At 47.7% G+C, this 24,324-nt stretch overlaps 1 protein-coding gene across 3 annotated transcripts in view; it reads left to right on the top strand.

The window, feature by feature from the left end:
• The window catches only part of TMEM44 (transmembrane protein 44), a 32,804-nt gene extending 11,829 nt beyond the window's left edge, over positions 1-20,975 (top strand). The window contains exons 8-11 of one of the 3 annotated variants that reach the window (XM_080918812.1): positions 916-1,020; positions 7,138-7,296; positions 17,768-17,800; positions 20,196-20,975. In XM_080918812.1, coding sequence (XP_080774938.1) covers positions 916-1,020; positions 7,138-7,296; positions 17,768-17,800; positions 20,196-20,303 — 405 coding nt within the window. In that variant the 3' untranslated portion in view covers positions 20,304-20,975. The remainder of the gene's footprint in view (positions 1-915; positions 1,021-7,137; positions 7,297-17,767; positions 17,801-20,195) is intronic. The other 2 variants (XM_080918813.1, XM_080918814.1) reach the window with 2 other exon arrangements.
• Positions 20,976-24,324: the final 3,349 nt, after the last annotated feature.

Raw genomic sequence — 24,324 nt, forward strand, 5'->3', positions numbered from 1 at the left:
AGGCTCAGCAATGCAGCCTGAGCCGACAAAATCGGAGTTGGCATGCACATAACAAAAAAAGGGTCATTTAGACTCCCGGATCTGAGTTTGCAGTAAAGCCCCACCCCCACCGCACCCCCAACCCCTGGAGTAGAGAATGGGAACCTTAATTCCTCCACTCTAGTGCCTGGGCTAAAACTGTACGTCACCCGTGATCTTTCAGTACAGAGGTCTGTGTGACTCTGGATGGGCAACAAGAAGCCTTTGGGTATCTGCCATGATCCTTGTAGGTACATCCAACATTTTGACAATGTCGCTCCCCACCCCCACCCCGGTTGTCATCCACAAAGTTCACACTTGAGAATCATACAATTAAATTACAAACAAAACAAAACCCACACATAAACTAGACCTAACAGTGTTTAGGTAAGGTCAAGATTCTGTGTGTATGTTCATTTCCGGTTATTGTTGGCCGTGCCTGGCTGGCAAGTTATGGCCTGAACATACCTGCTGATAGCAGAAGCTCTAAAAGTGTGGGCCCTGGACTGGATGTCCCTCCTCTAAAACCAAGGGTGGCTCCTAACAAGCTTTTACCTAGCTAACACTCAAGTTAGAAACACTGCCTTCAACCAGACTTTACTTCACGTCCGCTAGGGTGGCTCCCAAATTCTGAGCATGTGAATCTCTGGGAAGCAGCTTTTTCTGAGGCAGGGAGGGGCTCACTGTGTATCCCTAGCTGGCCTGAAACTCACTCTAAGAGATCAGGCTGGCCTCGAACTCACAGAGTTTCACTTGCCTCTGCCTCTTGAGTTCAGGACCAGCGGCATGCACCATCAGGTCTGGTTTAATGGTTCTTTTGAATATGAGACCTTCTTTTTAGGAGGTGCCTTCTGGCCTTACGATTTCTCCCCCGTGGCCTCTGTTTCCTTTTCAAAGAACTCAGATTGGGTGCCTCTGACCAGCCTGTCACACTGCAAGCCCCTGAGGACAATGACAGCAATCAGTCGCTACATGGAGTTGACCATTGAACCTGTGCCGCAGGTGAGTGCCTCTGGGCCACAACGGGGTATCCAGAATGGTTAGAAGAAAGCCTGGCAGGCTTCCTAAAAGAGATGGTGCTTCAGCTGCTGGGGTCCATTTGGGGTTCTCCAGAGTTGCAGTGGAGAGGTGCTGATTGGAGGGGAGAGTTCTCCCTTCCCTCTCTTAGGCACCATAGCTGAAGGCTGTGACTCAAGCTGATAACAGGAACCTTTCGGTTGCCCATACATGGGTGTTTACAAAGAAAACCGTGATTCAAGGAAGTGAGGCTTCTAACCCACTGCAGGCTCAGGAAAAACGCCCAGGGCTTGTGAAGTTGGAGGCAAGTTAGGAAAAGAGAGAGAAAGGGACGTGTGGCAGTTCAGGGTTGTCTTATGCAGTGAGAGTCTCCGGTGAGGAAAAACCCAGAAGTTTCTTCTACAAATGTGGATTTTAGTTTTGCCAGCCGGCTTTAATCTCAGCTCTAGGGAGGCAGAGACAGGCCATCTCTGGGTTCGAGGCCAGCCTGGTCCACAGAGTAAGTTTCAGGACAGCCAGAGAAAACCTGTCTTGAAAAACAAAACCGGATTTTAGTTTTTAACCTATTTAAATGATCTTCATTGTATCTATTCCTCATAGATGCTACCTTATTACCTGAAGATATTTTCATACTCGTGTATACTGTGTGGACGCTGTATGCACACTGTATGTTCCCCATCCCATGTATCAGGACTTGATGCATTGCCGAGACAAAAATAAACACCTTCAGGTAGATAGGGTTTATTTGGGCTCAGAGTTGGAGGATTCGGTCCATTATGGAGAATTTGAGGCACCTGGTCACTTACACCCACAGCTAGGAAGCAGGGAGAGGTGGGTGCTTGTGTTCAATTCCCTCCCTCTGTTCTGAGCAGCTCAGGACCCACCCCAGGAATAGTACTGACCACTCACTGTCAGGGTGGATCTTCCCACTGAACTGACCTACCCTTCACATATCTGCCCAAGAGACTTGTCTTCTAGGTGACTCTAAGTCACCTAGTTGACAGTTAATATTAGCCACCCCACGATCCCCTGCTTCCTGACTCCTTTCCCTCTTTCCCCTTCCTTCCCCCATTCTCTTTGATCCACTTTGTTTCTTTGGGCAGTTTTACTTCAATGGGACAGGGGTTTTTTGTTGTTGTTTTTAAGATTTATTTATTATATATGAGTACACTGTAGTTGTCTTCAGACACACCAGAAAAGGGCATCAGATCTCATTACAGATAGTTGTGAGCCACCATGTGGTTGCTGGGATTTGAACTCAGGACCTCTAGAAGAGCAGACAGTGCTCTTAACCACTGAGCCATCTCTCCAGCCCCCATGGTACAGTTTTATTTATATGCTGGTGTCATATGCATATACACACACATCACTGCATGTGTCTTTATAAAATCAAGGAACCTCATAGAGAGGAAGCATGTAATGATGTACCTTTCTGAGACTGACCTTAGTTCTCAAGTGACAATCTCCAGTTGCCTGTGTTTTCCTACAGATGACCAGGCAGTGTCTTTGTTTATGTGCATTCTGCTATGTATGGAAGTTACGCTGTCTTTATGTGTGCACCTGTTGGACACCTGGGTCGGTTGCTTAGCTACTGTGCATCGTGGTTTTGCAAACACTGATGTGCGGGTGTCTCCATGACTCGTTGACTAGAAGTCTTTCAAGACTTAAGCACCAGAGTGCTTTGGTTGGATATGTCCTAGATCTATTTTTAGTTTCCTGAGATTCATCCCCACTGACTTCCTGGTGGCTAAACTAGTTTATATTATCACCAGTAAATGTATATGGGTTCCCTTTTGTCTGTATTTTTATTTAGAATTTTTTTTTTCATTTTCTCTCTCTCTGTCTGTCTGTCTGTCTCTCTCTCTCTCTCTCTCTCTCTCTCTCTCTCTGTGTGTGTGTGTGTGTGTGTGTGTGTGTGTGTTTTTCTGTCTGTCTCTCCCCATTCTCCCTGCCTCGCACATGCATGCGCGTGCGTGTGTGTGTGTGTGTGTCACAGTGGACTTGGAGTTATCACTTGATGTGGGTTCTTTGGATCTGAACTTGGGTCTGCTAGAAGAGCAGCAAGTGTCCTTAGCTAGACCTGTTGTTTGTTTTCTTCTGATTGGGGTGAGACTTCCAATATAGTTTTAAATTAAGATTCCTCTGATATTGAACACCTCCTTGTATGTTTATCGATCACTTATATTTCATCTTTTGTAGACTGCACATTTCATTAGAATATTTATTAATTGAGATGATTAATCTCTTGTCGTTTAGTTTTTTCAGATCTTTGTATATTTTATGTGTATATGCCATATGTATAGATTGTTAATATCATGATATATTCTAGATAGCAATGTCAACTAGCAAAGATTTTTTCCCCCTCAGTAGGCCGTCTCTTTACTTGGTTAACTATCTCCTTTGCAGTTCAAACACTTTTTAACTTCATGAGGTTCCAATTATCAACCCCTGAAAAGAAAATGTAGGCGTCCTGTTCAGAAAATGTATGCCTGTGCTATATTTTAAAGTATTTTACCTACATTTTCCTTGAATAATTTCAGGTTCAGATCTTACCTCAGGGCTTTTGTCCATTTGAAGTTTAAGTTGTTATTCATCTTACTATTTTGTTTTTGTGGTTTTTCTCCCTTGGGGGGTGGGGGACTCCTACTGTGTAACCTCTGTAGCTGGCCTGAAACTTGTCAGGTAGACCAGACTACCTGGAACTCACAGAGATCCTCTAAATTCACACCATTCTACACAAGAGACTTGAGAGTCCTAGGTTTCTGTATCCATGGGAGTCCCAAAGGGGTACCCTCAGCTCTGAGGAATGACTGTACTTTGGGGCAGTTATAAGATGGCAAAGAGTCTGTCCTGTTTGGCTTTTACTTGTCTTTAAAATAATCTATATATAAAAGAGACATGTTTTGGCTCCTCCCAGAATGCATTGCGTGTGAAAGATGAAGAAGAGACAAAAATAGGATCGGCTGTAATATCTAGAGACTGAATGGGAGGCTTCGGGGCTAAGCTCAAGGTCACCTGTGCATGTTGGAAGCATCACTAGGCAGAAGATAGGCAGGCAGAAGTCGATAGAAGCAATGTGGTCTTGAAAAGAGGAGGTGAGACTTTGGGCTGAGGCTGAGGTAAACAGGGAAGCCAAAGGTGGTAAGTAGAGTTGAGGAAGGGACTACTTACCTTCTGGATCCTCAAGGGGAAGAAGGTTGGGGAAGAGATTACAGGCAGTTCACCCCCTTATCCCACTATTCTAAGATTTTTTGGCCGGGTCATCGGTGACTTCTAAGGGGCTTCCAAGTGACTTCAAACTTGGCCCCCGGTGCTGATTCTGTGGCCCCCAACACTGTTTTCTGCCACTTTACACTAAGGGCTTGTTAGTGCAAAGGCTTGTTAGCTTGCCTCCACCCTGACAGGGAGTGCTCCCTCCTCTTGGTGTGCTCCTGCAGATCCCAGTTCTGCTGCCTGGTCCTCCCTCACACTGACTCTCGAGCATCTGTTCCTCTCCCCTAACTTCCGTTCCCAGATGCCCCGATGCACCACATAGTGTCCCCCACTTACAACATCCACACAGCAGCGCCCAGCTAGGATCGATGATTTTAAATCACAGCACTTATGAGAAGAAAAAGTTTCAGAAGCTTTTTCTGGCCTGGGATCTGGATTGTGATTGGCTTATTGCTTGCTTAGCGTGTACCCGAAGTCCTGGGTTCCACCCCCAGAACACACACAGACACACAAAAAAGTAGCGTAGAATTGTGTTCAGCCACCTCATGCCTCAGTGTCGAGTGGTCGATACTAGGGAACCACCCTTCCCAGCTCCTCATTTTCCCCTACGGAAGCCCACCCACCCGCGAGCTTCACCCAGCCTCTTCCACTTGTGTCCACCAGGGGGCGAGAGGCCCTTCTGAGATACTGGCTGTCCAGCTGGCGCTGCCCTGAAGCGGGCTTGACAGAAACGTCACAACAGTATTTATTTACTTGGTCTTTATTATGAGCTGCGACACTGGCCCAAGCCCTTGCCATAGACTAAATTCAGCTCTGACCCCTTTACGTATTTTTCTCATTTTACAGCCTAGGAAACAGTGTTGGGCGCGGGGGGGAGGGGATGAGCAGGGGAAGGGACTTCAGTAACTGTTCAAGGTTACATGGCTTGCCAGTGTTAGAGCTAGGACGCAAGAGATCCAGGACAGCCTGGAGATGGGCAGAGGGGCCATGGCCATGAAGGCCAACAGCTCCACCCTCAACGGGGGCGCTGGAAAACCCGTGTTCATCCGTTGATTCGGGTGTAACTCACCCTGGGAGATTATAGGCTTTATTCTGTTGCCTAGGAGCTACCTCCCTCCCCATTCACCCACGGTTCTGTTTCCGCTCCCTTCTGAGGGCAGCACGGTGCCCTTTCCTATGTTCCAGGGCTGCATCCAGAACCCCACCTCTGTTTCTTTGTGGACTTTCTCCACCTGCCCCACCGACCCGTGTAGAATATGCTACACGACGTCCCCCTGGGGCTGAACCCTCGGTATTCGGGGTATTCGGGGTATTCGGGGTAAGGGCGCTTACATTATGACCCTTCGCCATTGCTGTGATCACCACCCTCTTTGATTGGCTGGGAAACTAAGACCTAAAGAGGACAAGTCTCCTACGGAGATGTGACGAAGTCAGTTAGCAGATGACCTTCCAGAAAACTTAGGTGTGGGCTGTATGCGTTGGGTCATTGTCATGCACATGACATAAAGGGTCAATTCTGTCATTTTACCATTGGGTTCTGGGGGTCAAACTCAGGTCATCAGGCTTGGTGGCAAACACCGTTTGAGCCATGTTGTCAGACCCAAAGTATATAGCCCAGGCTGGCCTTGAACTCATAATCCTCTCTCCACTTCTTTAGTGTATCCTACCAGCTGCACCACCTGGACCCTTTGCTTTCCTTTTCGTTACTGTTGTTGCTATTCAAAGAGTCTCTTGTAACCCCTCTGTCCTGTAATTCACTATGCAGCTGAGCAGACCTGGAGCTCCTGGTCCTCCTGCCTCCACTCCCCGAGTTCTGGGATGGAAGACATTCTCCCAACCCTGGCCAAAGCCCAGAAGGTTGCATGGCTCTGAAAGTCCAGTAGATGGTACTTTCTTGATCTCCGAGGATTCTCCAGAGGCCTCTTCTGGAAGCATAGGCTAGTAGGTTGAAGATAGATAACAGATCCGGTCGCAAACATCCTCCTGCGTCTCCCGGTTCCCCCACCACTCTGTCGAATGCCGCTCTGGTGCGAGTTGATAAAGCCTCAGTGGCATGTGTTTTGAGCAATAGCTGTCAAGGTTACAAATAGACCCCCCCCCCCAATCCAGAAATTTCTAGCAATTCTCTGCGTACCCTGAAATTTCAGATGTCTGGCTGTGTTTGTTACTTACTGCTCCAAGAAAACACCAGGACCAGTGCGAACTAGAGAAGGAAGGATTTAGGCTTCCAGATCCACAATGGTAAGGGCAGAGGTGGCAGACTCCATAGCTGGAGCTGGCCACGGGAAACTGAGGGCTCACACCTGGACCTGCAAACCCAAGGTGGAGAAGAAAAAAAGTAACAATAGCAGGAATCTTAAACCATCAAAGTTCACCCCCACCGATGTACTTCCTCCCCTCCTAAACTGCCCAGGGTCGCCAACTAGGAACTGGGTATTCAAATGCCTGAGACTATGAGGAACATCTCGTTCAAACCACTGTACTGGTAACACCTACCGCGGTCAGTATAGACTAGAAAAACAAGAGATTTCAAATCCCTTCAGTAAGGGGCTGGCTTAATGCCCTGTGCACATCTGTAATGCTCCTCCTAAGAACCCCCAAGAGCTTATCGCATAGAAACACGTCTAAGACACATAAGTGAAAATCAAACCTGTAAGAGACTATAGAGTGTGCTACTGTTCGTGGAAGCAGGGGGAATTCACATGTGTGTGCACTTGAGTGTGTCCGTGTGGAATGTCCGGAAGGACCACAGGGAACCCTTGATGCTCCAGGGGACACAGCATCCTACACATTTGTGCCTGTGGAACACCGACATGCATGGATGCTGTGAATGTTGAGAAATGAAGTAAACCCAGTTCCACTGCCCACCGGTTCCTTCACTCCTTGCAGGCAGGCTGCAGCGCCACCAGGCTGCCAGGTGATGGACAGACAAGCACTGGAGATGCCTCCCTGCAGGAGCCTCCCTCCTACCCGCCCATCCAGGTCATCCAGGCCAGAGTGTCTTCCAGCAGCTCCTCCGAGGTGTCCTCTATCAACTCCGACCTGGAGGTACAGGGCCTGCCTTCGGGGTGGGTGATGGGTGTGTCACCTACCGACACCTCCTGGGGCCTCCTTGACGTTGAGCTGCTTTGTAATCCTGCCTTACTAACCTGGAAACTGCTAATCATGAATGAAGCTCTCTGCATGGACGCAAACAGTTTCATGGTTGGGCTGCTCAGGGGAACGCTGAGTATTGGGTCTCACAGACAGCGTGCACATTCAGGTCCTCCTTACAGAAAAACAGAAAGCGTGAGTAATAGATCTCTTAAAAGCTTCAGTGTTATACTTTAGGATTAATGGTTTAGGCCGTAATGCCTAAATAAGTCCTGACTCATGTGGCTGAGTCATGAGGATCATGAGTTCAAATCCAGCCTAGGCTATATAAGAACATGTTAGAAAGGAACGAGGGAGGGAAGGAGAAAGGAAGGCAGGAAGCTTGGTACCAGTGTTCCCCGGCCCATTTGACCGTTAAAAAGTTCCTTTACCCACACAGAACAGAGGCCTGTAATGCTGGTGCCGTGCAGGCAGGACCCATGGGAAGCAGCAGCCCAGCCTCCATTTTCTTTGTTTCTAAACAAAATGTACATCACATTGGAGATGCACAAACTACAATGTGTCACGTCACTCTGAGAACCCACCCAGCCCCATTCAACCCCATTCAGCAAGGGAGTTTCCGTTTGTCTGAGGACAGAGGAGATCAAGGGCAGCACAGGCTCACACGTATGTCAGAGAAGGATGCTGTCTGGCATTTTTTGGTGAGGGAATAACTGAGTTTTGTGTCCCAGCCTTCTGCGTGTTGAAATCCCATCTGTGAAAAGATGATAGTAAACAGTACGTAATGTTGATCGGTGGTTCAGGTGTGGTTTGACTTTTAATGTCCTTATTTGGCCAAGTAATCATTATCTACCCAGAGTCTGAAAATTAGTCAGACTTATACAGGTCTCAGAAATTCCAGACCTCAGAAGTTCTGACTGAAGGGTATAACCAGGTCCTTAGTGTGGTTTTCCAGGCATTTCCAGCCAGTGTACTGTGCCCTCTCTGCTTATATCTATCTAGCATTCTTTCCTGGGCATTTTCTCTTCTGTCCTAGGCCTCTGGACCTTTCTTCCTGGGGTCCCCTTTGGCCCCATTTCCACGGGTCAGAATTTTATCCAGAGGCAGGCTTGTGTGACCCTCCCCCTCAGGACCAGAGGCCCCCTCCCCCTGATGCCCATTTTCCTGCCCAACTGCCACAGGTGTGTCACTTGGTGTTCATCTGTCCCTCACACCCTCAGCAGCTGGGTTGAAGTTAGGACTTGCACAGCTGTTGAGGCTGTATTCCTAACTTGAGTCTCAGAACGTGTGAGACACGCAGAAGCCTGGAGCCGGCAGACTCCACTGAGGCCTGTGGCTAAAGGGACTACAGAGCAAGGTCAGGGCGAAGCAGTGACTGAGGGCCCGTGGGGGAGGGGTAGGAGAATGGTCACTCTCTGGAAATGAAGGCATTTTGCTCCGGCACTAGGGGGCAGCGGTCTCCAGCATGGTGGGAGCCTGCCCTTGCAGCTGGTCCTGGCGGTTCCTCTCTTCCGTGGTCTTTAGTCTTCCTCTCATTTATAGTCTCACTTTTTAAAGAAATCTATCACTTAAAAGCATGTACATCCAGGGGCTGGAGAGATGGCTCAGTGGTTAAGAGCACTGACTGCTCTTCCAGAGGTCCTGAGTTCAATTCCCAGCAACCACATGGTGGCTCACTACAGATGGTAGTGGGATCTGATGCCCTCTTCTGGTGTGTCTGAAGACAGCTACAGTGTACTCATACAATAAGTGGAATCTTTAAAATATATATATGCATCCAGCCAGGCCATGGTTGGATGCACAACTTTAATCCCAGCATTTGGGTAGCAGAGACAGGTGGATCTCTATGAGTCTAAGGCCAGCCTGGTCTACAGATGGAGTTTCAGGACAGCCAGGGCTACACAGAGAAACAAACAAACAAACAAATCAAAGGTACACACATCCCCGCTGGTTTGGTGTCTCATACCTGTCACTGCAGCACCCAGGAGGCCAAGCTGGGTGCTCACTGAAAGCTCAAGACTGACCTGGATTACACAGTAAGACCCTGTCTCAGAACACAACAAAAGCGTAAACATGTGTAAATTCTAAGAGTGCAAACTAAGCACATGGCTCTGGCTACTTCTGCACACACTAAAGCATTAAGGTCTAGAAGCTCAGATGCTCCGGCTCAGGATTCCCGTTCCTGCTTCACACCCTTTACCACACACAGCCAATGGCACAACTGCCAAGGTCCTATACAGAGACAGTGAACGTGGGACTCCTCCACTGTCGGGTCAGGCAGGTCTGGGAGCTCCCATAGCAGTTAACACACAGGCGTCATGACTGTCTCCAGGTCTCCATCTGCCTTACTGGCAGCTTACAGTGTGGGTTTTTGTTTGGTTGGTTTTGTTTTCGAGACAGTCACTCACAATGTAGTCTTGCTTGGCCCCAGCACTTGCTAGGTATGGGCCTTGAACTTGAAGCAACCCTCCTGCCTCTGCCTCCCAAGTGCTGAGATTATAGGTATGTGCCACCATGCCTCGCCTACATTTCTATTTTCAAAAGTAGTTTTTTTTAAAAAAAAGGGTCTGGTGGCTCAATCCTAAAATCTCAGCATTCAGGAGGCTGAGACAGGAGGATCATAATGAGTTCAAGGCCAGCTGGGACTATATTGTGAATTTCAGGTTAGTCTGGGCTACTGTGAGACCTTGTCTCAAAAAATCAAGCAAAATTGCTATCATATGCCCATGATACCAACTACCTGGGAAACCGAGGCCCAGGGTTAAGACCAGCTTGAGAAATACAACAAGAACTAACCTTAAAAGCTTAAATAAATTAGTAAGTATAACCCACTAAATGTTATACATTGGGGGGGGGGGTGGGAGGGGCAGAAATTCTGGAAGGCATGAAGAGGAGAAAGAAGGAAATTCAGATCACGCACCAGGCCCACTAATGGACGCTCCCGTCCTCAGAGCCGTTGGTTCTGAAAACCTTGTTCCTCGAATTTCTTGGTTTGTTTGCTATTAAGTGAGATCAGGAGGTGTCTGTTAGTCAGTGGTGTAACTATACCTCACCTCGGCAGCCGCTCAGTCATTCAGCAAACATTTTCTGAGCGTGGGCGTTGGAGGGAAAAATACATGCAGACAGAGGGACAGGCCTGAGCCTGCCCACAGGCAGCTACAGTGAGCGCCTCTTGGCTATGGTGACTCGGATTTGCTGCGTATGCCTTTGGAACTCTTGCCTGAAAGATGGAAACATGGGGGGGGGTGTCATCCCTCCTCCCTCCTGGGCTGCCTGTGCCCGGAATGTGTCTCCGTGTTCTTCCCTGATCTCTATAGCCTGAATCTGTCACTGCCCACGTGTGCTCCTGCGGGACCCCTTAGATGAGAGAGAGTGGGTGCTTCTACACGCCACTGTCTAGGCCTGTGGGCCAAGGAGATACTCAGTTCCTGTCACCTTTACCAATGTCCGTCCTTCCTTCCTTCCCTCCTTTCTTCCTTCCTTCCTTCCTCCCTTCCTCCTCCCTCTCTTCCTCCTTCTTTCCTTCCTTCTGTTTTTGTTTGTATTTGTTTGTTTGAGACAGGGTTTCTCAGTGTAGCCCTGGCTGTCCTGGAACTCACTCTGTAGACCAGGCTGGCCTCAAACTCACAGAGATCAGCCTGCCTTTGCCTCCTCCCAGGATTAAAGGTATGCGTCACCACTGCTGGCATTTCCCTAATTTTCACAGAGTGGTTTTAGATTCTTGAGGGGTGTGTGACTTCCCATCATGCATTTGGGGACGTGAAATGAGGGATGCTTCAAACACATTTTGCATTCACAGTATTCCAGCTCACCCTGTCCATCAGAATGGCAGAGCGTGCTCATTGTGACTGTGCGTGTGTCTTGTGCAAGGCGCTGGCAGGGTCTAGGAAATACTTTCCAGGTACCGTTGATCTCAGATAGCCCCAAAGAGGCTAGCTAGGTGAGTTTCGTTAGCTTGAAGAAACATTAGAAAAAGCTAGGCATGGTGTCTCCCAACCGTAATCCCAGCCATGGCCAGCAGTGGTAGCTGGAGTCAAAAAGAAAAGGAAGAGGAGGCTGAGATTCGAACCTGGTGCCATAAGCTCTGAAGCCTGCTTTGTTCACTGCCGTGCTGGCAGAGCTGGTCCCTGACAGCGTTGGCAGGACCAGGGCTGTTCCGCCTGTGCTCTTGCATAGATAAGAAGACTGGCTTCTGCCCCAGTCCTTCTACTCACGTGCATTCTGCCTCTGTCCTCACTTGGTGTCTTGTCCAGCTCAGGATGAAGCACTGGCATCTCCATGAGTCCCAGTGAGGGCAGAAGGCACGAGGCCAACAAGACTACACACGCCATGGACACTCCCCTGGAAAAACCACAGTGCTTAGTCACCTTCCTATGGCTGTGACGAAACACCGTGACCAAAAGCAACCTGGGGAGGAAAAGGGTTTCTTTGGCTTACATATCCTGAATCACGATCCACTGAGAGAAGTCAAGTCAGGAACTCATACTGGGCAGGAACCTGGAGGCAGGAACTGATGCAGAGGCCATGGAGGGGCGCTGCTTACTGGCTTGCTCCCCAGGGCTTTCTCAGCCTGCTTTCTTATAGAACTATTAGCCCAGGACTACTAGCCCAGGAGTGGTCCCACCAACAGTAGGCTGGGCCCTCTCCCATCAATCACTAATAAGAAAATGCCCTACAGACTTGCCTACTGCCTGATCTTATAGAGACATCTCAATTGAGGGCCCCTCCTCTCAGATGACTCTAGATCCTGTTAAGTTGATATAAAACTAGCCAGGATGTGTAGAAACTCATATTCGCGTGTCTTTAGTGTGGCACTAAAGAAGACTGCTCAGGGGAGCAGATGACCAATTTTCAAACGTTCTTATGACTGACGGCCATCCAGAAAGGGCATTCGCATGGTCTTTGTAGACTTTCAGCATTTTCAGGGGGAAGAAAGACCGTGAATCCACACATTACTCATGGGACCCATTGAGTACAAGGTACAAGGGCAGTGACACACTGTAGTGCCATCTGGAAGCACTGGGCCTGCCCTCAGATCAGAGATAATGGGAAGGCAAAAAGCCCCAGCCAAGGTTGAATGTGAAGGAGTCCTGATGCTGTAGAACACTCCTGAGCCTCCCCCACCCCTTCCACACAATGGAGACCCCTGATGCAAAGGTAGAAGAAATCAGTATTATAGCTGGAAGAGATCATGGTGTATAGCTGTAAAGGTGTATGGCTGGAAGAGGTGGCAAAGATTGTTTACTCTGCCAGTGTGGTGTTTTTTTAAATATATATATAGTGAAAACAGCTCCCATAGGCTCATAGGGAATGGCTCGTTAGAAGGTGTGGTCTTGTTGGAGTGGGTGTGGTCTTGTTGGAGGAAGTGTGAGAGAAACTTTGAGGTTTCAGGTATTCAAGCCAGGCCCAGTGTCTCTCTTTTCCTGCTGCCTGCAGATCTAGATGTAGAATGCTTGGCTCCTTCTCCAACATTGTCTGCCCCAGTGCTGCCATGCTTCCCACCATGATGACAATGGACTAAACCTCTGAACTACAAGGCAGCTCCAAGTAAATGTTTTCCTTTATAAGAGTTGCTGTGGTCATGGCGTCTCTCCACAGCAATAAAACCGTAACTAAGACAGCCAGTTTTCCAAACTAGCAAGACTTCCTTCAGGAAAGCTTAGCGGTCAAACCACCAGCCAAGAGATTCGGTGTCCTTGATAATTGTTGTATCGGTGACAGCCTAGACATGCTGACACATGCTGACACATGCACACACACACACACACACACACGCGCGCACGCATGCACGTGTACAAACGTGCGTGCGCACACAGCCCACTATGCACACACCCACCTGCTCTAGAACTTTTCTGTTCCTGTGGCTCAAATCCCAGAAGCTGTGAGTTGACTTTGAGCAGAGCAGAGGAGCATTTGAACAGCCACACTGCTTGCAAATTCTCTTGAACATGTCCCTGTGCAGCATCTCTCTCTTTACTCCGAGGTATCTGTGTATCGGTACGACTAGCGTCTAGCTCTGCAACCCCCTCCAGATGGCTCTTTCCTTCCTACCATAGCATGTTTCTGAAGAAGCTGTGACATCCTCACAAAGGAAGTTCATCCACTGTGGGCTGAGGTTTGCTTTCTCCTTTCTAGCACCTGTTGGAGAAGTCTGCCAGGCAGACCACCCAGAGCAGTCAGGTCTTGCTGGAAAGCCTTTCCCTTGCATAGAGCACTTCATGTCCTATGGACTGTTCCAGGCTGCAGATCCTTTTTTCCTCTGTCACAGCCCAGGAAGGCAGGGCAGGGCAGGGAATGTGAGGCAGTCAGAGAGGAAGGACTGTACCGCCAGCTGCTCCAGGGTAAGTGCTATGTAACTGGTTATTCCTTTGTGGCCTTTGTCTCTTCTATTGCTGTAATGAGATACTATGACCATGGCAGCAGGCAGACTGGCCTGTGTGGAGCAGCAGCTGAGAGCTCACATTGAGAGGCACAAGCACAAGAGGGAAACAGAAGCCCAATCCTCATGCCACACCTCCAATGAGGCCACTCCTCCTCATCCTTTCCAAACAGTTCCACCAAGCATTCAAATATATGAACCAATAGGGACTGTTCTTATTTAAGCCACCACAGTCAAGAATAGTATATGAGTTTTAAAAAGACATAGATCTGACGTGGCTTTTGTAGGCTAGTCAGGACCTTGAGTTCAGTCCCCAGCAACAAACATAACAGTACAGAAACAGAAAGATTGAGGGTTTGGGGAAATATGTTGTAGGATTTTAAGGTTTGCAAGAGGCAAAAAGGGAAATCCATTTAATATAATCTAGGGGAGATGAACCTATTTTATCTCTCTATGGCCAGTCTAGAAATGACCCCTGTCAGGTCCATCTTACCTTCCCTGTCTTGGGACCAATCACGTCTTCCTACATGAGAGGAAGTTGTTGGCAGACGGTCCTAATGCTCCAGTTCCCACAGTATGTCTTAAGCTTAGAATGTGACCTTATTTCCTCAATGCTTAGCCACCCTCCACTTCCTCAGGAATAAAAGAAATATTGCCACATGCTGTGTAGAAAAAAAAAAACTAGTGCATGCTTCTTGATTTCAGAAGCATGGGAAAACATGCTGTAGAAAGCTCGTGACTGGAAACTCTGTGCTATGGTTCACAGGGGGGACACAGTTGTGGCCTTGAAAATGACTGAAGAAATGTGTGGAGCCGGGTGTGGTGGCAACACCTGGAGTCCAGTCCCTGGGAGCTGGAGGCTGGCTTGAATGACAAACATGTCAGGATCCTGTCCCAAAGGGTAAAAAGACTGTGGAGATGTTTATTGAGTGTAAAAGAGAAAAGGTATTTGCACAATTTGATCTTCTTGCAGTAGAAATAGTATATACTGTGATAATCGTTCTCAGAAGGCTGTTCAACAACTGTTCAGAAACAAAGATAGAATATAGAACATTGTGTGTGCGGGTGTGTGTGTACTTTAAGATTTGTGTTTTTACTGTATGCATACGAGGGTTTCCTGCATGCATGTCTGTGTGCCACATGCAGGCAGTGCCCGAGGAGGCCAGAAAAGGGCACTGTATCTCCTGGAACCAGAACTTTCCAGATGGCTGTGAGCCATCTCTCCACAGAAGCCAGTGCTCTTAACTGCTGTGCCCTCTCTCCAGTCCCAGGTGTGTGTATAGTTTTCGGATAGAGTCTTAAGTAACCCAGGCTAGCTTCAAGTCAATACGTAGATGAGGGGTGACCTTGAAAACTTCAGACCCTCCTGATCACCACCTCCCTAGCGCCAGCTGGGATGATGTCTCTTGAAATTTTTCTGTGAGAAACAAACAAAGCATGTTTGTTTGGTTTGGTTTGGTTCTTGAAACAGAGAAAGACCTAAAACGTTTATTTACTGTTAGTCTTTTGGAAGAAGAGCACTCATCACAAAGATTTGAATTGAGTGAGCTTCTAGGGATGCTGTCGTCAGTGGCTTAAAATAATAACTTGAAAGCCAGGTGTGGTGGTGCATCCTTGGGCTGAAGGTGGAAAGGAGGGGTGCTGGTCCGAGGTTAGTCTACACAAAGACTGTTAAATTAATAACAACAGACCCTAATTACTCTTTCCAGCAGAGGGCGCTCTCCCTCACTCTCAAGCTGTCCCTGGTGTTGGCGGCTTGGAAAACCTGTTTATATATATTTCACTTCAGCTCAGCTGGGAGACTCAAGTATACTTACTGGTTTGCTTGGCTTAAAATAAACTTTTCATTTTGGAATAATTTTGGATGTACAGAATTTTTTCAAAATGAGTACCGATTTTCCGTTTGCCCTTTGCCCAGCTGCTCTATCCTCAACTTACATAACGTGCTACATTTAGCAAAGCTAAGAAATGAACTCCGTCGGTTTCTACCAGCTGGACCCGCGGCTCTGTTTGGATCTCAGCAGTTTTCCACCAGCTGGATCCGGTCCAGGGCAGCACACGGCACTCTGAAACATTCCTTAAAGAAACAAGTGCATCCTAACTGTAACGTGGCAAATCGCCGCTTAGGTTTTGCACGAATGTCTGTATTTTCTAAGGAAAAGCAAAGTGCTTTGGAATTTAGCTTCTCTTCTTATTCCCGGCACAATTTGAAGTTATGAAGTATTCTCTTACACCCTACTTTACATCTGTTTAATAATCTGTACCCCTTCTTATGAATATTTTCCACATTTGCTTCCCCAGCAGAACTGCTTAAAAAGATGGACGTGGCTGAGTGCTTTCATCCTGGGAGCCACTGCCCAGTTGTAACTGTCTGCACTGTCACTTTGCTTCTGAATAATGCTTCCTTTCCTCCTAGGAAAAAGAAAGGGCGAGCAGGGAGGAGGCAGGGGAAGGTAGGAAGGGACAAATATGAGCAACGATTATATAATATAAATTTATACAAATGTAGTATATATTCACATGTAATATATTTTATAAACTATAAATTATGTAATATAATCATGTATCATTATATATTTTATATATAATTAAGTACAATATGATATGTATATATAAATTTCAGCTTAAAAACGAAGAGGTGGCACTTGCCCATAGTCCCAGCACTGGGGAAGCTGATACAGGAGGATGACACATTTCATGCCGGCTTCTGCTATATACTGAGAGCCAAACAAAATTGATTGATTAATTGATTGGGGAAATGGCAGCTCAGGGTGTAGCTCTGGTAGAACTAGTGATGCTTGGGCCAAGTTTGGTGTCTCACATCTAAAACTCGCAGCTCTTGGGAGTGCTGCACAGTCAAGGCCAGCCTGGGCTACAATAAAAATCCAGGCTTAACATGTTCAAGGCCCTGGGCTTCATGGTAAGTACCCACTCCCTGCAAAATGAGACAGAGGTTAAGGATTCTGCAGAGCTTAGCTGGGGCTCCTTGGAGATAGAATTAGGTTTAGTCATGAGGTTATAATTAGGACTTATCTTCGGAAACATGCTAATTTGCAATCAAGTGATTTACTTTAAAATACCAAGCAAGTCAGGAGATTGGGGAGCAGGCTCCCTCCCTGGCATTCATTCCTTGCTTTTGTGGGTGACTGAAACTTTATAAACACTTAAAAAGCTGAGCAATCCAAGCATGTCAGCATCACTCCCAGCATTTGGGAGGCAAAAGGAGGAGAATCAAGGCCAGCCTCGGCTACGTGGTGAGTTTGAGGCCAGCCTCAGCTACATGAGGCAGACTCTGTCACAATTAATAAATTAATTGACTGATTAATTAATTAAAAGAGTTGAATAGTAGAAGCTTTGGTTTCATACCCATTGGCTGCTAGCTCATCTAACAGACACCCACAGTAACCCATCAGCCTAGGTTTCTCTCTTGTGAGAAATACGGTGTCTCCCAGGCACCGAGGGAGGAGCCAGACAGATGGAGCAGCCTCCACTTGCCCCTCCAGGGACTTGAGTCAGGCATACTTGAGGCTTGGAATGGAACCAACCATGCAATAAACACTGAGTGAAAACGAGTCCAAGCTGCTTGGCAAACCCCATATTTCAAGGTGGAGACTTTACGTACACCTCTTTCTTAGTTTTGTGAGTTTGCATTGGACCACCTCGGCTATGCAGTTAATGAATAGAAGAATTACTGTTATTATTACTATTGTTAGAACTACTCGCACCAGTCATTTCTAATCATAGTAATTATTATGTCTCTGGAAATCCTTTCACCCAGAACCCACAATCCTGCATAGCAACCATGGTATTTGCTTTGTTGTTGTTGTTGTTTTGTTTTTGTTGTTGATCATTTGACTAACTTACTAAATTAATTACTCTGCGAATAGTGACCGCCTTCCTGCTTGCTGGAGTGTTGTGTTCTTCCCCCCAGCCATCCAAGGCTCTGTCTCTCCGCGGCTCACTGAGCCGATGAGCTGATGCTGAGCTGTGTTCTGTGGCAGGGGCGCCATCTGTCCAACCTGTTCTCTGTCTCTTTTTGTCCCACAGCAGGAGTATTGGGAAGCCCTAAACTCGGAGCAGGTATGGACAAGTGCTTGGTCTCTTTCGGGAGGGACTAACACTGCTTTGTTTTCCAGTTTGTTTTTGTTAGATTTCCGTGGATGGAGGGCATGGCAGATCTTTTTGGTTTAGAAACAGAAAAGGGAATGCAGTCTAGAGATACGGCTCAGAAGTGTAGGGCGGCTGTAAGCCTAGAGCAGCCTAGTCCCAGCACTGCATAAATAAATAAATAAAATAAAAAAGATCAGGAGGCACGTCTGGGGACCTGTGGGGCTTTGGGGTGCTCTCTTTTCAGTCTTTTCTGTACCAGCGAGTATTCAGAGTAGACTGGCTCAGCCAGGGAGGAGCTCAGAGATGTGTAACCACGAAGAGACGCAGTTGGGGCGGGTCTGTGAGCTACAGTGGTCTGAGGGGCGTGGCTGTGGCAGTGGTTACGAGAAACAGCCACACACTCGCTGCTGTCTTTCTCTGTCCCCAGGCAGCTGGCAGTCTCCTCACAGGTATGTCTCCTGACAGCCACCTGTGTCACAGCACTCTGGAGTGTTTGTGATCCAAACTTAAGTTTTTTTTTTTAATTGCTCAGAGCACCTCAGCATATTATCCTACAGATTCCCAAGTCAGAGACTTCAAATGCCTTCTAAGGCTTAATCCACATTAAAGGGTTGACTTGCTCAAAGTGTCGGGCTGTTTCTGCACATGGGCAGGCGAATCCATCAGGCTGAGCATTAATGATGTAAGAGGCATTTGAGGAGTCGGAGCAGTGGCTTTCAAACATCACAGTGTCTAAGAAGTTCTGTAATGATTTGTTAAGATGACAAACTGTATGTCCACCCCACCATCAGTGTCCACAGAGCCCATGACATCAGCCCAAGGACTGGTGGCGTAGTACTTTTTGAATTGTTGAACCACAGAACATTATGAGGTCTCCGATCTAGGACTCAGGTCTGTGTTTGCCAATAGTATTCATAAAAGGTGTCCAGGCCATCCTCAGAGGACAGAACAGGCCCCTGCTTCTGCCACCGGGCACATGACTCTGAGGCCAAGGGCCATTGAGTTATTTTATGAAGAATCTTTCATGTATGGAAAGAGTTTGGTTAAAGGTGCCAAGCCTGCAACCACAACTATATTGAAAGTTTGCAGAACCCCAGACAGGTACCACGCAGAGGGCTGAGCTGCATGAACTACACAGGGCTGCAGGGGTCCTTTTAATATTCTCTCTCTCTCTTTCTCTCTCTCTCCCTCCCTCCCTCCCTCCCTCTCTCTCTCTCTCCCCCACACCCCCCGTGTGTGTGCATGTGTGCATGTGTGTGTGTGTGTGTGTGTGTGTGTGTGAGAGAGAGAGAGAGAGAGAGAGAGAGAGAGAGAGAGAGAGAGAGAGAGAGAACAAACGTATGGATCAGAGAACAACGTATGGAAAATCAGTTCTGCCCCTCTATCATGTGGATCTTGGGGATCAAACACACTTTCAGACGTGGCAAGCACCTTTTACCCACTGAGCCACCTCACTGGACCTGAAATAGCCTTTTAGAAAATATCTTCTTTTATTGTATGTGTACGGACAATTTTTGCCTGCCTGTATGTCTGTGCACAACACGCATGCAGTGCCCAAGGAGGCCAGAAGAGGGCGTCAGGTCCTCTGTATTGGAGTTACAGATAGTTGTGAGCTGCACTGTAAGCACCAGGAACCGAACCAGCAGCCAGTGCTCTTACCGATGAGCAATCCTCATGGCCCTGAGTTGGCCTTTGAGCGCTTACTTTAGATAAGTCCACTGAGCCTCAAGCTGAGAGGAAAAACTATGTGGGGGTAAAGGTAGAACTTGTCATCTCTAGGAGGGTGACATTGCAGATGTCCAAGCAGAGGCCAGAGCTGTCCATGTGCAAACACATTGAGTGCTGGAGGTAACTGAGTGAGGGGGGAGGGCTCCCTGGACTAACGCTCCAGAGAATAAAGCTTGCTCTTAGAGGAGCTGGAAGAATTGAGCTTTGCCTGCTCTTTTCTGTGGGTGTTGCTCATCAAGGTTTCAGGACAGGGACTGGTAAGGGAAGAGATGGGGGAGATGGGAAGGAAGGCAGAGTTACTCTGTTCAGGGTGGCTGTTCTGTCAGACTGTGACTAAAAGCTACACTGTGTGGGGTGGTGACACCAGCATGAGGGCAGGAGGCGGAACGGAGTGGGACATTTGCCTCGCACGTTCAAGGCCCTGGGATCCATCCCTAGCACCACTGAAATTAATAAAGCCATATTCTCTCTCTAGATCCTAGAACACATGTCTGCCTAGTTTGTGCTTACCGACTTCCCCTTGTCTTTGCTGTAATCACAAGACCCAGGATTCGAGCTGTTACTTGGGGATGGCTGGGCTACAAAAGTTGGAAAGGGTCTGCCACAGCAAGATACCATCTCTGTCTTTTCTCCACAGTGGGACCCTGAAGATGTCAACCTTGAAAGGAAAAAGGACACGGAACTCCTTGGATCCCAGGTGTGCAGGGCTTCTTTGAGCCCAGTAGACTTGACCTCTGATGACTAACATCTTCAGGAGCCAGTTCTTCGGCTCAGACTCAGCATCCTTCAGTGCCTAGATGAGGGCCGATCTATGATGCTGCCCATGTCAGGAATGGAAGCCACTCCAGAGCTCCCCAGGGAGTGAGGAACCCTGAGCTGTCACTCAGCTTGGCTACTCTACACCACAGCTCAGAATGAAGCTGTGGACACTGTGGACAGATCTGCACATGCCCAGTTCACAGATGGATCTTGTTCGTAAAGATAAACTTTCTTCCAAAAGACACAGGATCTATTCCCATGAGATTCAAGCACAAATATTGTTTGCTCAATAATGGGACAGAACTCACCAGGAACTACTATTTGGATCTCAGAAGAATGCTTTCTTCGAGACTCGACTAAGCCCAGGTCTTGCGTAAGAGCGAGCCCACTAGCTAGGAGACTTGCACGTGTGTATAGGAACAGGCTTCTGCCTTCCAGTCAGCCAATCACTGACAGAACAAAGGCAACCACTACCTGCTCTGAAGTAGCAGGACTCCCTCCAGCCTGGCAAAGTACAGGCTGAGGCTGGGTGACAGGGTCTCATGTGCTTCAGTGGGTAGCAGAAAGCGTGCTTTGCATAAGGGCACATGTGAAGGGCACTTCCAAGCTCGGCCGGGCTATTTGAGGATGATTTTAATAACATGACCATGAGTGCGGGGAAAAGTGAAGGGAGTGGGGCCAGGCAGGGGCGAGCGAGCGCTGGGGTGAACAAATTTTGGTTGAATGAATTAAAAATGTATCATGATGGAGAACAGGAGTCAGTCTGCATCCTAGCACAGAGGGCTGCCATTAAGGGGACCTGAGAAAAATGCCAAGGAACACAGCTCTGCTCCTGGCTGGCCCATGAGCCATCTGTGACTCAGCCACAGCTGCCCAGATTCTCCTGAGGGCCAGTGCAAGTGCCAGCAGTGTGAAGAAACCACTGTGAGGAGCGGACCATGGAGGATGTGGTGAAGTGGAACATTCTAGCCCGGAACCTTCAAAACTAGGGGCAGGGGAGGGTGGAGATCTAGTCAAGGAAAGAGAAACCTGACATGGCCGGAATGTCTGGTGCAACATAGTTTTTAAAGGAGAGAGCTGGAAAAGAACCAGGCTGTGGAGATTAGGGAGTCAGCGCTCAATTCTGTAGCCAGGCAAGACACTCAAGCTGGAAGGAAGGTGACTGACTTGCTCAAGCAGACCACAATTACTGAGTTTCTCATCCCTAGTTTTTCATGAAGCAGAAATGTAGTCAAGGGCACAGAGTAAACCTGAAACACATGCTTAAGTATGTTCCTTAAAAAAAAAAAGAAACCAAGAGCAATCAAAAAGAAAAAAACAGGGGTTGTAAGAGGCCAAGATAACCTCAACAACATGACCTTCCTACGTCTCAGCTTTGCAAGTGCTGGGATTATGGGCCCCAGCAACCATGCCTAGTCTTTCACTTTACAGATGAGGAAACATGTTTAAATACAGTATCCAAAGTATCAGCCTCACAAGTAAAGTAGCAATAATACATGATAATGAAGGCCCTGTTTAAACTCCTGGAGTCTGAGGTATGTTACCTGCCAGAGAAGTCTGTATGATTTAAGTTTATGATTCACTAAGTTCTCTTAAAAGTGTACCCGGGGAGGCCGTGGCTTGGCTGGGTGAGTGCTTTCCTCACGTGTGCAAGGCCCCAGCTTTGGCTTCTAGTGCAGCACACGTGGGGGTAGGATGGTAGACAACTGGGATCTGGGAAGTGCAAACAGCAGGATTAGGAGTTCAAGGTCATCTGTTTCTAGCGCCATAGCAAAGGTTGGCGTGAGAGATATGAGACCCTGGGGTGGGGGTGGGGAGAACAACTGTATAGACCCTGAGGAACTAATCCCCTTAAATCCCACCAGTCACTCCAGAATGAGGCCACAAGGATCATCTGATGATAGGCACGTGGCTGTTACACTGAGAAATGAGTTACTAGTCTAAGGAGACTCTGGGTGCAGGAAGGAGCATGACCAGTCTCCAGTGCCGGGTATGAATAAGTCTATTGTCCCTCCCCCGTCTGTAACAAGAAAGACCAAGCCTGGTGGCTCACACTTGTTGGGAAGCTCTGACAGGAGGGCTTCCACAAGTTCAAGGTCAGCCTGGCTACCAAGACCAAGTATCAAGAAGAAAAAAAAAAAAAAAATAGCAGGCTGAACATCTTTATTTACACCCAGAAAGATGTGCTATATGAAGGTAAATTTCATATACACTTTGAAAATCTGTTTCAACTTATTTACTTTTTTTTTTTTTTTTTTTTTTTTTAATGACTGATTGATTGGTTGGTTTCCTGAGACAGGGTTTCTCTGTATAGCCCTGGCTGTCCTGGAACTGCTCTCTATGGCCTCGAACACAGAGGTCCGTGTTTATTTTTGTTGTTTGTTTTAAACAGCTTGTGTATGCTGCACCTGCACCACGGAGCATGTAGGGAGGTCAAAGTGACAATTTGCAGGTGTCAGTTCTCCTTTTCCACCACATGGGTTCTGGGCAGCAAGTAGTTTTACCAGCTACTTCCCCCACTCCACCCCAATCTGCTTAAATGTTATTACCTGTTTGAGGTAAAGATTAAATATAGCTGAGTGGATTAGTAAATACTTAACATGCACAAGATCCCCACCCCCAGAATTTATAGTATCAAAAATGGGGCAGAACCTTCACACCACTTTCCAAGTCCCCTATATGTTCTCTTGCCTGTGCAGACACCAACTCTCTTCCACCCTCTCATCTTTTTCCGAATTTTAATTAAAAGACTATGCATGGGCAGAGGGGGCTCTGCTTACCACAAACCCAGAGACACCGCAGTGTTCAAAGCTCTTCAATTAGTGAGAGATGATCTCTGACAAATTCAAGACCGGCGCTAGCTCAAACGATAAGCCTAATAAGGAGTAGGGGCTGGTGGCACTGGCCTGTAATCCCAGTTATTCCAGACCAAGGCTGGTTGGCAAGATCCACAAACTCCAGATAGCCTGGGTAATTTTTGCAAAACCTAGTCTTAAAGGTGGGATTTAAAAACAAAAACAAACAAAAATAAATAAACAAACAAGTGGGATGGAGCTACGCTCAGAGGCAAAGCGGGAGCCTAAAACACGTCACGCTCTGGTTTTAATCACCGGAGCCGAAGAACGTCTAAGAATGTGTGCTTTCTGTTTGCCTAAATCTGACAGCCAAATACGGCGCCGGACACTTGGGACTACGGCTTCTGAGCAGGGCACGACATTAAACTCCTGGTTCCTGCTTCAGTCGCACGGGAGCCTAACCACCGCCGCTGGAGGCGGAGGCCGGGGCATTTCTTCTTACTCCGCAGGGTCTGGCTAAGGGGCCGGTCTCTCCCCTGTGGGTCGCTGCGGGTCTTCGGACTCCGAGGCTCACCCTCGACGGCCCTCGGAGTATACCAAGTAGTGTCCTCCAGCAGCAGGGCCGCACAAAGCCGGACTGAATCAGGATAACAACTCAATTTGGAAACATTTGCTCTGTGGCCGGCCACTTCCGGAAGGGGTTGGCGCATGCGCATCAAGCTGCCGCCACCGCCTCTGCGAACAGCTCAGGCTCCGCCCATTGGATCCCTTGCTCCCGAGGCCTTCTCTGCCTGGGCACCGCTGACTTGAGTCTAACCACTGAGGAGAAGCGGGTGTTAAGATAGTCTCATAAGGCTGTTGTGTATACTTGCGACTGATAGATAGTATAAGGCTATTCTGTGTGTTTGCGACTGACCAACAGCCCGAACCTGTAGTACAAACCATTCTACTTAAGTGCGTTCAACTTTTTTAAAAAAACAAAAATGCAGGTGCGTGATTTAACAAAAGAAAATCATATCCTGCTGAAATTTATAAGGAAAACAACGGCGCTCTGCCCACACATACCCAACAGCTCCACTTTCAGCTTCCTTTGGGTATTTTGTTTTGCCTCCAGCGACAGAAACTTGTGTCTTTGAACAATGTCAAAATGTATTAACAGTAAAATTAGAAGCTACTTGGAAGTCTAGATTTCCCTTGGTAGCAGACAATCGG

This window comes from Micromys minutus, assembly GCF_963924665.1.
Source record: "Micromys minutus genome assembly, chromosome: 7".
In the NCBI taxonomy this organism is placed as follows: Eukaryota; Metazoa; Chordata; class Mammalia; order Rodentia; family Muridae; genus Micromys; species Micromys minutus.